A 15,318-nucleotide genomic window follows, 5' to 3' on the forward strand; every position below is an offset into this window, starting at 1 on the left:
TAAAGCTTTTTTGGGGTAGTTATTGTAAAGTGCTACCCACTAATTTCAAATTGCTATAAATGTGTGGGCATTAGCTGTGGGTGGTTGTACCACCTGACGTCTTCTGATCCCAAAAGCCATCATTGACCCATACTCTATCATATTGACCCATACTCTATCATATTGACCCATACTCTATCAGCCTACTTTATTGACCCATACTCTATCATATTGACCCATACTCTATCATATTGACCCATACTCTATCAGCCTACTTTATTGACCCATACTCTATCATATTGACCCATACTCTATCATATTGACCCATACTCTATCAGCCTACTTTATTGACCCATACTGTATCAGCCTACTGTTGAGTCTGTTAGCACAAGGCCACTGTTATAGGATTGCTGTTATTAGAGTGGCAATGACCAAGTCATAATGCATTACTACTAAAGGCCCTGTGTAGTGTCATATTAGTGCAGTACTGTGGTACCAAAGTCATAATGCATTACTACTAAAGGCCCTGTGTAATGTCATATTAGTGTAGTACTGTGGTACCAAAGTACAAAAGTTCTTACACAAGCAGGTAATTGGAGTGCTTCTGGGTCTTCACCTCTTTTCCTTGGTGCTCATCAGTGTAGGGGCTCTCAAAGTTATTTTCAGCAATTAGTACCGTCCAGCGCTCCAGAATGGTGGGACAGCACACATTATGAGGTAATACATAAAATCATCTTAAATGGTGCAAATGCCAGACTTTAAACATATTCCTTACTGTACTCATATGAAGGTAAATGTAGTATGTACTACTATTTACTGTATGTCGCTTTAAGTTGTAAAAAGTCTTATGAAATGGAATTATGACAAGTTGTGGGTACGCGAAAATAGTTAGAAGTTTGTAAACTTTTGAATGCAATAATGAATGTGTAACTGCTGTGAATTCAAGCTCCAAAGAAAGTGTGACCAACTTAGGTCATTTCATAGCCAACTGGGTTTGTACAGAGACAATGAACCCATTAGCGTAGAACCAGTTTTAACCTTATTGTCACGAAAATGCTAATGGTCCAGTCTTAATCGGTTACTTAAGAATATGTGCTTTGTCATAGCAATATTGTTATGATGCAGTTGAGTGTTTACAGCAAAGACTGAATATACCACTTGACATGCCCATCTGCAGTAAGAGGCTACAGAACACTGGGAAACAAGTTTTCTTTCTGCCTTGTCTCTCTCAGGGGCTCCATATGCTTAATACGTGACAGTGCTACAGTGGTTCCCAACCTTTTTGGGCCCGGGACCCCATTTTATTTATTTTTTTGATATTTTTAGGGGCTTTTATGCCTTTATTTGACAGGACAGTCTGAGCTGGTGACAGGAAGCGAGTGGGACAGAGAGACGGGGCGCGATCAGGAAATGACCCCGGCCGGACTCGAACCGGGGTCCCCGTGGGCATGCAAGGCCAAATATCGGGGGCTTAGCGCGCAGCCCCACAGCGCCCCCTGGGACCCCATTTTGACCTGCCAAATTTCTGGGGACCCCATACATAATCTTTGAGCCCAAGCTCAAACTGTAGGCTAGTTGCTAGACAAAATCACCCAACGTGATGGCTGTGTCATCTTCTTCAAAGCTACCACAACAATGTGTAACATTAACGTTTGCCGTTTATATCTTCAGTAGCCTAACAAAATAACGTCCATCAGCTGCTAGTCTAAACAATCCTGACGTGACTGATAGTTAACTTTGCTAGCGCCAGTTTCATCATTAATTAGGACAGAAAACCAAAATCCTACCCTGAAACAGGTTCGTGTTTTGCTTACAACCTAACTGAAAAGTTACACGAGTCAGATGGTGGCATGATTGGAGCTCTAAAAGTATGTCTGCTGATCCATGTGCTTTCTAGTCGAGTCAGTGTAAGGATGCCGAGACCCTTCAAGCCAGACTTTTCAGCTGCTTAGACCGGTTTTAGGGAAAACAGTCATTGGAAACCGAATACAGGCTGTTACCTCGCTAGGAAACTTGCACCATTGTCACAAATACCCCAGGCACAATTTCTAATCATATTTTAATAATAATATGACCGTAATATCCTGCTAAAACCGACTTTAAAAATGCGATTTTTGCATTGAGTTCAATGGAGAGCTTTCAAACCTGGTCAAAATGTCCGACTTTTGTCCATCCTCGTCCGTTTGCTGCGCTGTGATTGGTCAAAAAGTAGTTTAGGGCGGGCCATAGCCAGAGGTGAATTCAGGCGACCCCATTTGAATTCCAAGGGACCCCCACCTGGGGTCCCGACCCCACAGTTGAAAACCACTGCAGCACTACCAACAAAAGAAAGTACACCTGTGCTGAGACCACCAACTTTCCCGTGTGGCATGGCTAAAAGCCATCAGGGTGTATCAATAGACTGCCTAATGACACAATCTATCTCACCTCCTATTAAACCACTTACAGTAGAGTGTGAAGGGGAGCCATAATGGAGTAATATGTCACACGGCAGACATTTTAATAGAGCACAGCACAACGCTGCCCCTTGCGCTTCCTACACTCTTCCTCTCATCCTGTATGTCTTTCTGTCCTTCGTTGTTTCTTTTCTTTTCTTTCTTTTCTTTCTTTCTTTCTTTCTTTCTTTCTTTCTTTCTTTCTTTCTTTCTTTCCATGTCTTTCTTTCATTCTCTCTCTCTCTCTCTCTGCCTCTCCCTATCCCTCTCTCCTGTCCACCCCCTACCCAAACAGAGGGGTAATGGACAAAGCATCCACTGAGGCAATCTAATGTGGAGCTTCCACGGGTGGCTGGAACCTCCATTTTTCCATCCATCCATCCATCCATCCATTTATCTCTCTCTCTTGCTCTCTTTCTCTTTCAATCTCTCTGCTCCCTCTCTCCTTGTCTATCTCTCTCTCTCTCTCTCTCTCGTCCTTCGTCTACCTCCCTCTCTCTCTCGTCCTTCCTTTACCTCCCTCTATCTCTCTGTTTCTCTCTTCCAACAAAAAGTCGTGCCAGTAGGGTTTCTGTCATAGTTCCATTCCCTGCTCTGCCCCGGCCCTTCATGCAAAAGGGACACCAATTATGGGATCAATTCAAAATGAGCTCAGTCGCACACACATACACATACACATACACCCTCCACCCCCACGCACAAACACACAAACACACGAAAACTACACACAAACTCAAACACACTGACACACACACACACACACACGCACACCAACTGCAAGCCTCTTCTCCGCTGAATTACTTGGGGACAATAGCAAGGCCGGGTCGCCACGGTAACAGGCGGGGAGGGGGCTGTTGGTTCGGAGCAGCTGTTACATCAGATTAATTCACATTCGGGTAATCCCTCCCCCCACACTCTACCCTCGCTAAACTTTTCGTTCTCTCTCCACCCCTCCTTCCATCCCTCCCTCCCTCCCTCTTTCTTTCTTTCTTTTTTTCACCCCACTTTGCTGCCACTTCAAACTCTACATGTTATGTGGAGAAACTTCACCTTCTCTGACAACGGGACAATGTGTTTGTGAAGTGCAAAAAAAAAAAAATTACACTGGGGCAACAAGTTCATTTCAGTCTATATTGTTTTTTTTTTTCAGCGTAGCAGCAGGGCAACATCACTTCATGCCATGCAACGGGAACTCTCGGAAAAAATAGCTAAAATGAATAAAGCTTACCTTTCCGAACTGGTCAAAGTATTGTTTGACATCCTCAATGGTGGTGTTCACAGACAGACCTCCGACGAAGATCTTCTTGGTCCGAGTAACTAACTGCAATCGAAAAGAAAACTTTCTAGTGTCAATATTTCAGGATGCAAGGGACAAGTAGCATACCTGCAGGACCGATATAAGAGCAACAGCTAGTCTCACACTGGTGGTTATGTGCACTACTAGTGGTCTGTTTAGCTGAATGAACATTCTCTGATAATACACTACAATGACTTTCCATCAGGAAAATAGACTGAATGGAACGCCTTTTCTCATGACTATCCTTATGTACAATTTACACTATATGCGTTCACAAGGAGATTGAAAGCACTCACTTCAGTGGACACATTACAGTATTTCTCAATTGGTTTTGTACATTTCTCGAATCTCTCTCGCAATTTGCAAAACATAATATTCATTCTCAAAACAGCTTTAACAAATGGCAAAACACCGTGGATGACCTGCAAAACCGAGTCTCTTGCTCAAAACCCTTAGTTTGTCTTTCAAAACCAAGTTTTTGTGTCAATGAACGTATCAGTGCCAGCAGAATGGTTAGTCATTGTGTCATAGTGTATGGACAAGCTAGTCAAATCGATTTGTCATGTTGTCAATTGAACAGTACACTCTTGAGGATCTTTTCTGAAGCGAAATGTTGTTTAGATTGGATGGGAAATGCTGTAGATTCGACTTTATATTACATTGATCAGATAAGATTGTCCTAGATATACATTTAGACTATGACCTATTTATTGACAGGCATAGAGTAATATAATGCAGTACAGTGCCTATTGTTGTATTGCATGCCCGTTATCTCTATCCCTTGTATTGCCTTTGATTAGAGAGAGTCAATATTTACCTACGAGCAATTCACCAATTCAGATCACATTTATAGACTAAAATCCAATGGAAATTATACAGTGCTTATCACATTATGACAGCTTGATAAATAATTTTGCATGTCAAGACTTAAACTATGACCTAGGGCCTAAATGTTTTGGGGGGTGAGATAGTTTCATGCATTCAGTGACAAAGCTTTTTGAGTGATATGACAAAAGCAATTGATAATGTACGAAATCACTGAGAATTGTACACAGCTATGGCATGGTGGACAAGAGCATTTGCTATATGCCGAAAACAATGAGAAACTGATTTTACCATGTGCACAGGTAACACCAGGAAGTCACAATTGAACAAAGACTTTTGAGAATCATTATTCTGTTGTGAGAAATGTAAAAAAAACAATTGAGAAAAACTGTAAAGTGAAATACTGTATTTACATCACAGTATAAGTTAAGGATTTCTACTACTTCTCCACTAGTGTTATCGTATAAATACTTGTTTGGTGCCTATTATAGACAGGATGTAAGAGAGGATTAAAAAAAGGTAGGTAGGCCTTGACTCAGTCACATACCTTGGGCTGTGCTCTGCGTGGGAATGCAACTTTTGGATCAATCTAGAGGAGGAAGGGAAGGATGAGAAGTTTAGACTAGTTTAGACAAACACGTACTCACAGCCCTTAAAGCCAGGATTGAAGAGAGATCGCTAGCACTTTACAGCCAACCAAGTCCCTTGAGGTGCGTTTTAATGTCTGATTGTTGCTTCCCCTTTAGCTTGTCCTCTCAAAAAGCACAAGATTGTAAGCAGAACATAGGAAGTAGTCAACAAAAGTAGTTGACGCAGGAAGCAGGAGATGTCACCCCAACATAACGGCAAACTATCTGACTGCTAACAGAAGTGAAAGTTAAATCTGTAAAAGAATACAACTGGAGAGAGAGAAGCGAAAGCTGTAACAGTGAGAGAGTTGCACAGCATAGTTATCATAGTTAAACGGAGTAGCACTGCGTAGAGCTGTTTCGTTCCCTCCGACAGGTGCTGAAGGGGTAATAGTTTGCCTGGGAAATGAAAAGACAGCGATGGAAGGAAAAGATTAAGGAACGAAGACAGAGTGGACCTGTCATTTGCACCTGCAACTGAATGCGGAAAAAAGAAACGGAAAGAAAAGAAGGAAGGAAAAAGGAAACAAAGGGGAAAAAAATGTCAACGCTACACGACGTTCTAGGCGTTTCGTTTTTGGCAGTGCTTAGCTTAGCTAACACCTTTGGTCCGAGAGAGCACTGTCCTCCCTCACACTTGGATAATGACACAGACTTAGCTTGAACGCTGACAAGTAACTTAGGACGTAAATCTCAGTCTCATGGCATGTGCTATTCTTTACACAACACAACACACACACGTACAGTACGCGCAAGCACGCACACGCACAAACACACACACAGGTCTCCTGGTACCTGTCACGGTGCATGTCTGACTGGCTTAACAAGTGTGTGTGTGTGTGTGTGTGTGTGTGTGTGTGTGTGTGTGTGTGTGTGTGTGTGTGTGTGTGTGTGTGTGTGTGTGTGTGTGTGTGTGTGTGTGTGTGTGTGTGTGTGTGTGTGTGTGTGTGTGTGTGTGTGTGTGTGAGAGAGAGAGAGAGAGAGAGAGAGAGAGAGAGAGAGAGAGAGAGAGAGAGAGACTATGAGTAGACTGTGATTGTAGCAGTGAGTATATGTACAGTATATATATATGGTGGAAGTTGATCTCTCTGACCTATCCTATTCTTTCTGGGCTTTGTAGCGACATGCAATCTGCTGGGATCTCACTCTGACAACTGAAAAGGGCACTAACAAATCGTCCTTCCCCAGCTGAATAAAGAGAAAAGGTGATAACAATATCAAAATGAAGACTATCCATACACTGATAAAATAAAAGACATAAATTTACATGCATGTTGAAACAGGTCTCATTTCTCATTTTGCATTTATTTTTGCGTTCTGTTTCTGTCTTGTCATCTTCTCAACCCTCTTTCACACTATTGAACAATCTCTCACACACACCCTTTCTGTCACACACTGTTGAACTCTCTCTCTCTCTCTCTCTCTCTCTCTCTCTCTCTCTCTCTCTCTCTCACACACACACACACAAACACACACACACACACACACACACACACACATACACACACACACACACACACACACACACACACACACACACACACACACACACACACACACACACACTCTCTCTCTCTCTCTAACTCTCACACACACACAAACATACACATTCTCTCATCTCTCTTGCCATCCCCTCTTTTCCCCTCCCCTCATCATTCCCTTCTTTGTCCAGTCCACATTGTTCTGGGACAATAGTATACAATGTGTGCCATCTTCGGTGAAGCAGATCTGACCCAAAAAATCTCTGCTCCCAAATGGCAAAACTTTCACTGTTTTTTTCTTCTTCTTTTTTTGTCATTGAAAAGACTTGACTACCAGGACTAAATGTGTTAGTGCTAGAGAATTTCATCACAATCAACAACAAAACAAAAAATCATTCCAGTGTAATTCGTTTCTCTATGCGTCTATGAAATTCTATTGAGGTCCTCTGCATTCAAGCCTTGGAGGAAGACCCTCATGCAAAGGAACATGGATAGAGGATCGAAAAAACAATTCCAATCTAACCAAAACCGCTAGAACCATGCTGTGAAGATGCATGCTACAAATAAATGGGCTAAAAGGTTGCTATATTAGTCTAACAAGTTCCAGCTACTCCAGCTAGAGACCCACCACTACACTATCCAGCACTGTACTGTGGTAACAGTGATTGTGTGGCCAGGGCAGTACAGTGCTAGGAGCAATCTAGTACTGTATTAGTGTTGTAATAACCAGCAACAGGGCTTTCGTTTCTTTTTTTGCGAATCAGAGCTACCGCTAGAAGCTAGCAGCCCAAACAACGTCAAACCACTTTGTTTAATTTCAACACTAGAGATGTTTGGAATAGCTCGTAGGCTACGTTTTTAACGACTTCTACCAGTATTGGATGTGAAGAATGAAAAATAAAAAAACTAGAGAATAGAGAGAAGAGGCTAGACTAGACTGAATGGAGATCGAATGCATAGAACTACATTTGTTTTATTTTTTTAGCTCTATGGTTCTCTATCTACTACTCTGATATAGTCACCTCGTTTCACCAAGCACTTCTGTCGCCCCACACTCCTGTGCACAATCAAAGAACAAACAGACACACACACACACACACACATACTCACATGAGGGTGTGCATACAAAGAACAAACAAAAACCAACACACTTTGTGGTTGACGATGAAATTAATAAAAAATAAAAATAAAAATCACAGAAAGAGACAAATGAAGGGAAATGAAAGAAAGTAAAATGGCCGAACAAAACGAGTGTGAACCACAGCGTTAACAACGGGGAGACAATATGGCGGCATGTTGGTCTGTCCTTGGGGTCCAGAAAGAAAACATCTCCATATCTGTCATGGTTTGAAAAGAGGGTGTGCAGCTCTGTAACGTAAGGATATTTATTTTCGAATGACACATAAAAGTTGCATATAAAATGGCAGATGAAAATCAAACTTAAGAATGACATGTGAAGAGATCTATTCTCAGTGCACATGTTTCCTTGTCATATAACCACATGACATTATTTTGACATGGAGCTACCAGTAAAACCCCCGAAGTGACAAGGTTGTGTGTTTAATTTACACACAAATGCACGTACGTACATACGCACACACGCACACACACACACACACACACACACACACACACACACACACACACACACACACACACACACACACACACACACACACACACACACACATTAGCTGTTTGGGGTTTACCGAGAAGGTCAATCCTATCAGGTCAGTCACTTAAAATCTGTCAGCAGCAGTTGGCTGAGGATACTATAACGAGTTAAATCCTATAGTATCCTAAACACAGACTGTGCACGCACGTACACACACACACACACACACAAACACACAAGCACACGCACACACACACACACCTATGCGTGCGCATCAAAACAAGTGTCTACTCCACAGTGTCCACACAGTGGCTATCAAGGTTGGAGGCCGGGAATAAAGACGCACTTATTCCAGTTCAATTCAATCTGATCATTATTGTCCTCAGACCATCTCCTTTCATTACAACAAGCAGACGGAAAACGGGAAGTCCAAGCCCCCCCCCCCGGCCTCTTTCTCTCCCTCCGTCTAATTGTACTCCACCTCTTCACATCTCTCCTTCTCTCTCATTCCTTCTCTGGTCTTCTCCATCTCTCTCCCTCCCTAAATGTGCGCCACATCTCTCTCTCTCTCTCTCTGTCTATCTCTCCATCTCTCCCTACCTAATTCTACTCCATCTCTCCCTCTCTCTCCCTCTCTCTCTCTCTCTCCCTCTCTCTCTCTATTTCTCTCTCTTCCTCCTCCTCCCCCTCCTCGGCTTGCTTTGGTTAGCTTGTTAGAGCTAATCTCTTCCAGCCCAAAGGAAGGCCAGGCAGCCAGCCACGAGGCACCTTCACACAGGGATCAGTCTCTCTCTCTCTCTCTCTCTCTCTCTCTCTCTCTCTCTCTCTCTCTCTCTCTCTCTCTCTCTCTCTCTCTGGCTCTCTCATCCATCTACGTCTCTGCCTGGTCCCAGGAAAGCTTTTATGAAACTTTCTGAATGCTCTCTCTCTCTCTCTCTCTCTCTCTCTCTCTCTCTCTCTCTCTCTCTCTCTCTCTCTCTCTATGGCAGTGCAGTGCTGGAGGTAGAGGAGGGGCAAGGGCCAAGAGGGGGTGGAGGTGGAGGTGGTGGAAGCGGTGGTGGTGGTGGATCAAGGCTGGCGGGTGGTGTTGGAAGCGGTGGTGGTGGTGGATCAAGGCTTGCTGGTGGTGTTGGAGGGTTATGTTGCCCCATAAATGCCTGTGTGTCTCTCTTACTGGGCCCTGGTCTCCGCTCACGTAGCCCAGATTACGAAAAGTTTACGTGCATTTCAGTTCAGTTTGCTATGGCTGAGTACAGCCATACTGACTGAGGCAGACTTGTAAGCGCACGGCGGAAGGACTAATGAGCGCTTGGCAAGCTGTTTCGACCCGACGTCGCAAACACTAAAACCTCCTCACACAGCAGAACATTGAAGTTCGATCACTTGAGCAAGATAATCGGTAAACGACTGAAGCCTTGTTTGGAAAACAAAACAAAGCTAATTCTACAGGGTTTTTTTTGGTGTTGAGACAACTACTTACACAAGTGATCCTTACATGGCACTTCAACAGAACCAATATAGCCTACAGTAAAAGATAAAGTGAACATCGTGTCTCCTGTACAAAGGATCGGCTCCTAGTCATCAACTGCACAACACAGCTACTACTACACTGTAAAAAAACCCATGAATCCTTATAGTAAGTTGTGTGAAGTTTTGAATTGCAATTGAACTTACAATAAAGATTTACATTTATTTGGAATTCTGAGGCAGCTGGTAAACTTACAAAATCAAGTTAAACCATGTTGTTGCCATTGCAGTGTATAGGGGAATAACTTAATTTTATAAGTTATCATGACTTATCACTGATATCATTTTTTACAGTGTAGAGATGATCTGGCTGTTTTATTCACAGACCGCTAGCCGGTAAACTGACGACGAAAACAGAATCATGGCTGAGTTAAATGCCGTTTGAAGAGACCACAATCACCATGCCGACTTCCCCCCCTTGACTGCAAGTGACAGGCCCGTCCTCCTGACTTCTGCGTCCTTTGTTTATTTCTTTTCTTCGGCCTGACAAAAGGGCTACATGTCAGGCATTTTGGAGGTGCACAGTCTTTCTCTGCCACAGCCATCCTTCCGGCTTTTGGATTTAAATGCTGACTTAATCATTTTCTCATACATATCTGGGGTGAATTTCCCAAAGCCAAAGTGGCTTACTACATTAGCTACTTTGTTGTTTTCAATGCATTTTCCCATTGGCAACTATCGAAGTTGCTAACAGGCTAACAACTTCTCTTTTGAGAAACTCACCCCTGATTTTTCCCCACGTTTATTGTGCTGTTTCTCCAGACAAACAGACAGACAGGCAGACACACACACACACACACAAACACACACTGTCGGGTTATATGTGCTCTCATACTGGCAGGTGCCAGCATTGTGTGTGTGTGCCTATGCAATCATGCTTGTTCTGGGACAGTACACAACATTAAATCAGTGGAGGGAAGATAGTGGGATTAGCAGAGAGACAGTGACAGAAATCATTAAGGCAAAAGAGAATGAGAGAGAGAGAGAGAGAGAGAGATTTGAAAAGTTTCATAAAAGTTTTCCTAGGTCCAATCAGAGATAGAGATGGATGGCAGAGAGAGAGAGAGAGAGGGAGAGAGAGAGAGAGAGAGAGAGAGAGAGAGAGAGAGAGAGAGAGAGAGAGAGATTTGAGATTTCATAAATGCTTTCCTAGGTCCAATCAGAGATAGAGATGGATGTCAGAGAGAGAGAGAGAGAGAGATAGAGAGAGAGATAGAGAGAGAGAGAGAGAGAGAGAGAGAGAGAGAGAGAGAGAGAGAGAGAGAGAGAGAGAGAGAGAGAGAGAGAGAGATTTGAAGTTTCATAAAAGCTGTCCTATGTCCAATCAGAGATAGAGATGGATGGCAAAGAGAGAGAGAGAGAGAGATAGAGAGAGAGAGAGATAGAGAGAGAGAGAGAGAGAGAGAGAGAGAGAGAGAGAGAGAGAGAGAGAGAGGGAGAGAACTCTGAAAGTTTCACTGGGCTGACCCAGAGACGCTACCACTCCCTTTCCCTGACCCCCTGGGGAAAGAGACTCTACAGTCACCATGGCAACCAACTGGCAGCATTGTCCTCCGACCCGCCCACATCCACAGCACTCACAAAGACACTCTCACACACACACACACACACACACACACACACACACACACACACACACACACACACACACACACACACACACACACTAGCTCTCTCTCACACACATTGACACAAACAATCTCTCCCTAAAAGACGTACGGGCAACATTTAGAAAACCTACTCTTCTCTCCCCTGCTCTAGTTATTTAATTTCTATGTAATGATTAATTAGACGCCAGTTTGAGCGCAGTAGAACTTCAGAAACAATAGAAGTGTCAACAAAAAGTTAACTGAAGACTTTGGCATTAGTATTCCAATTAAATGCAGTCTCAAAAAGGCTTTTGTGTATCAAACCAAAGAGTATCACCTGCATATTGTAAGGGTAACACCCTCATGTCCATCCCAAGTGATGAGTGTTTCATATCTACTTTGCTATCCATAAGACAGAAGATCGTTATAGTCCACTTAAACTGTCTTCCATTTCATTTAAAATATACAAAAACAAATATCAGAATCAATAGCAATGACTTTTCACCCAAAATATTTAACATAATGGCCATGATAAGAATGTAAAAAAAAATATCTGAAGTTAACATGTAGCCTAACTTCTAAAAACAAAACCACAAGACATTTTACTGAATAAACATAACCCCTTCCTTTAAAGAACATTGTGAGCTTTTTACTTTGACTTCAGGCCATCTCTACGCCTCCTGAATCCAAAGAGTTTTCCTAACTCGGGCAAAAAAATACGGCACAAAGAGTGGCACCCACCCCACATGGGTCCCCAAGTTGCCATGGTAATTGACCCAGAGGGAGAGAGCCTTCCCGGCCTCTTTGCAGTGGAAGAGTAGAGGGAGGAGGGAAGGGGGATATGGGGGGGGGGGGGGCACTTGTGCCTCCCTCACTGCTGAAGAAGTTTACCCATTCAGTAGCCGCAAAAACACAAACTCTAACAAGTCAAGGATAAACGCAGTAGCCATCACAGAAAAAACAACAAAGAAAAAAAAACATAAAAAGTGTACAGAGTGTAGACAACTTGAGTCATTATCGAAAACTAATCAGAGCAATGTTAATCAGATCCTGACTCACCAAGAAAATGTGATCAAGATTAAGTCCATTACTTCTTGAATTAAGCTGTTAATGGACAAATAAACCAACCAAGAAAACAAACAATGACGGCACAAACATAACCTGCTTGGATAGTTGAGAAAACAAGTCTTAAGTGTGACTGAGCTTTTACCGAAGCACGTAGGATGCTTCTCTAGGACTGCAAAACTACTTTGTGTGTGTGGCTTCATCAAAGGTTCACTTGTACCTATGGGTTTTCTGCTACCCTGCGAAAGGCATGCAGTGAAATGATCTTTATCCCACTGAATGACTTGTGCCTGGGGAATGCGTGTCCACTTTGAGAAGACTCACTAGGCCTAAAGCTAGGTGGCTTGCACGACCACGGAACCCTGTCCCATAAAGGCAAACTCAATGTGCACCTGTTACGGTAGGTTACATCTTGTCTTCAAAAACATTAATAAAACGTTTATATTAGTTTAAAAAAGAAAAGAAAAAAGAAACTCACTGTTTTTGAGTCCAGTTCGTGTCTGGTTTGAGCCAACACCTTGTCCACGCCAGCTTGGTCTACAAACGTGACAAACCCAAAACCCCTGGAAGAAATAAAAAAAGAAGACGACAAAATAGTCTTTACTCTCTTGCCAGAGCACAGTAAATGGGTCAAAGACGTGCAAAATGTAACTGTCATTCAGTGTAACGAATACCTTCTGCTGACTGTAACTGTAAAAAAACATGACTCTTTTTATTTATTTATTTTCCAAGTGAATTCATGAAAGCCTTGGCTGCCATCTATTCACTTGAAACAATTTGAAAAATCATGGTTTTGTTTACAGTTACAGTCAGCAGAAGGTATCCGTTACACTGAATGACAATTTCATTTTGCACGTCTTTGACCCAAATGTATTTATATGCTCGCAACCGTAAAAACAGAAACCCTGAGGCTGGCTATCAGAGTCTTGGGGCTGCCTGCTGGTGCTGCTACTGTATATGCCCGCTGACAGGGCGCCAACATGGGCACGGCCAGTCCCTCACCTCGACCTCTTCGTAACCGGATCCCGCATGACCATACACTCCTTCACCTCGCCGTACTTGCAGAAGTACTCCTTGAGACCCTCTAAGAGAAAAGGAAATACAAGATTTCAATGACTTACATTGTTGGAAAGCCTGCAAACCTTGGTTCGTAAAAATGTGCACGGGAAAAAGTTAGGGCGCATTTACAGTTCATTCAGGGTGGAAAATAACAGATAAGCCATCTAGTTTTGTGTTTTGTCATGCTGTGTGTGGATAACACACACACACACACACACACACACACACACACACACACACACACACACACACACACACACACACAGCTTCTGTTGTTTAGGGGGCGTGTCTCCTACTGTGCTCAGGCTGCTAAAGAAAAAAAATAGCCCACTTCAGGTAGCGGCTTGGCTACCACCTTCCTCGCCAAAGAAGGCCACTTCTTTAACATTACTTCCACGACATTTTCGGCAACGTCTTCTACATTATATTGGCTCTGATAGTTCACTTTCACGTACACTTCATACATGCGTAACGTAAAGCGCAATGAGGGTGACGTTCACGGCTATTGTCCGCTCAATAAATCTAATTCATTCTCTTTCCCCAGGCTACTGCCAACTCAACTGCCGAGCGGCATGAATAGGAGTGTTGAGGAGTCATACGGGGAGCAGGTTGGAGCCCTCCTTCTCCCTCCTCCCGCTAAACGAACACTTTGACTAAAAGACAGAGTAACTGTTTTAACGAGCGCATGCCTTTCGCTCCAATGTACAGTATGGAATCGTCTCAGGAAAAGCGGCTTACCTTGTGTCGTTTGCCAGCTAAGGCCACCGATGAACATTTTGCTGAATGGCACACAAGAGGAGAAAAAAAGTGAGACAATGTTTCCCAGTCATAACACTGGGGTTAGGTGAAAATGTATTTGGCTACAACGTATGGAGAACTATGACATTGTGTAGACATCAAAGGAGCGCATGATCAAGTAAGTAACATTATGTAACTTTCACAAAGCCGTTTACAAAGAAACAGGTAGAATGAAACTAATGTACATGCAAAGCTAGTCTACTTCAAGTTTCCCATCTCCAGTAGCACACGGGAGAAGGGCAATCCATTTGTCGGATGCGCCATGCAGTTCACCAACATGCATGCCCTCTTTGTCCAGAAACTCCTAAAGTCTCGTTAACTCTCCATAACTCCCGCGTATCCGAATGAACAAGAACCGAACAACACACAAGACAACAAAAAACAAACTGCTCGCTTTACCATGGATCATGGGGAGAATCCGAGGAAGATAGACCGCTCTGACTGTCCGTATCCATCGTTTACCGTGCTTGCCCCTTCTGCGCGGTATGGAAGTGCAAGCAGTGTATCCTAGTTCTACGGGATAAGAGTATGGCCGAGAGGAGAGGGGGGGAAGCCAGAGGAGGGATCTGAGTCGGTCCAAGCATGCGAGACTCCTCCTCTCTCTACAGCTACATTGGTGAGTGCGTATTGGTGTAGTGTATTACATTCACCACAACAAATGCCATGCCAATTCGGTTGCTTAGGTTACACTCCTCGACGAGTAAAGAGGCAAAGTAAATTTGCCCCCAAGGTGATCCCTGCAACGCATCAGTTGTTTATGTAGCAAACAGACAAACTTCCTGGGGTGTCCGCAGTGTCTACACGTGCGCACAAGCTTGATGTTACAATGTAGGACCGTCTGGCTTGAATTTTGAGTTCCTCTCAGTTTCTTCAGGGATGCAAAACTAAAGCCCAGCCAGCATACACACTCGATTTTCAGACGGTGCAAACTCCCATTTCAATTTGGACATTAGAAAGCAGGGCCTATAACTAGGCTATACCATCAGGATATGAGATTATTTAGAATCAGAATATCTAGG

At 43.2% G+C, this 15,318-nt stretch overlaps 1 protein-coding gene across 1 annotated transcript in view; it reads right to left on the reverse strand.

The window, feature by feature from the left end:
- LOC134445694 (RNA-binding protein Musashi homolog 1-like) overlaps positions 1–14,866 on the reverse strand; it is a 36,000-nt gene extending 21,134 nt beyond the window's left edge. Inside the window, exons 1-6 of the mRNA XM_063194730.1 lie at positions 14,699–14,866; positions 14,240–14,280; positions 13,445–13,526; positions 12,921–13,005; positions 5,084–5,125; positions 3,643–3,735 (exon numbers count right to left, since the gene is read on the reverse strand). Coding sequence (XP_063050800.1) covers positions 3,643–3,735; positions 5,084–5,125; positions 12,921–13,005; positions 13,445–13,526; positions 14,240–14,280; positions 14,699–14,754 — 399 coding nt within the window. The 5' untranslated portion in view covers positions 14,755–14,866. The remainder of the gene's footprint in view (positions 1–3,642; positions 3,736–5,083; positions 5,126–12,920; positions 13,006–13,444; positions 13,527–14,239; positions 14,281–14,698) is intronic.
- Positions 14,867–15,318: the final 452 nt, after the last annotated feature.

The sequence above is a fragment of the Engraulis encrasicolus genome, chromosome 3, assembly GCF_034702125.1.
Source record: "Engraulis encrasicolus isolate BLACKSEA-1 chromosome 3, IST_EnEncr_1.0, whole genome shotgun sequence".
NCBI classification, from domain to species: domain Eukaryota; kingdom Metazoa; phylum Chordata; class Actinopteri; order Clupeiformes; family Engraulidae; genus Engraulis; species Engraulis encrasicolus.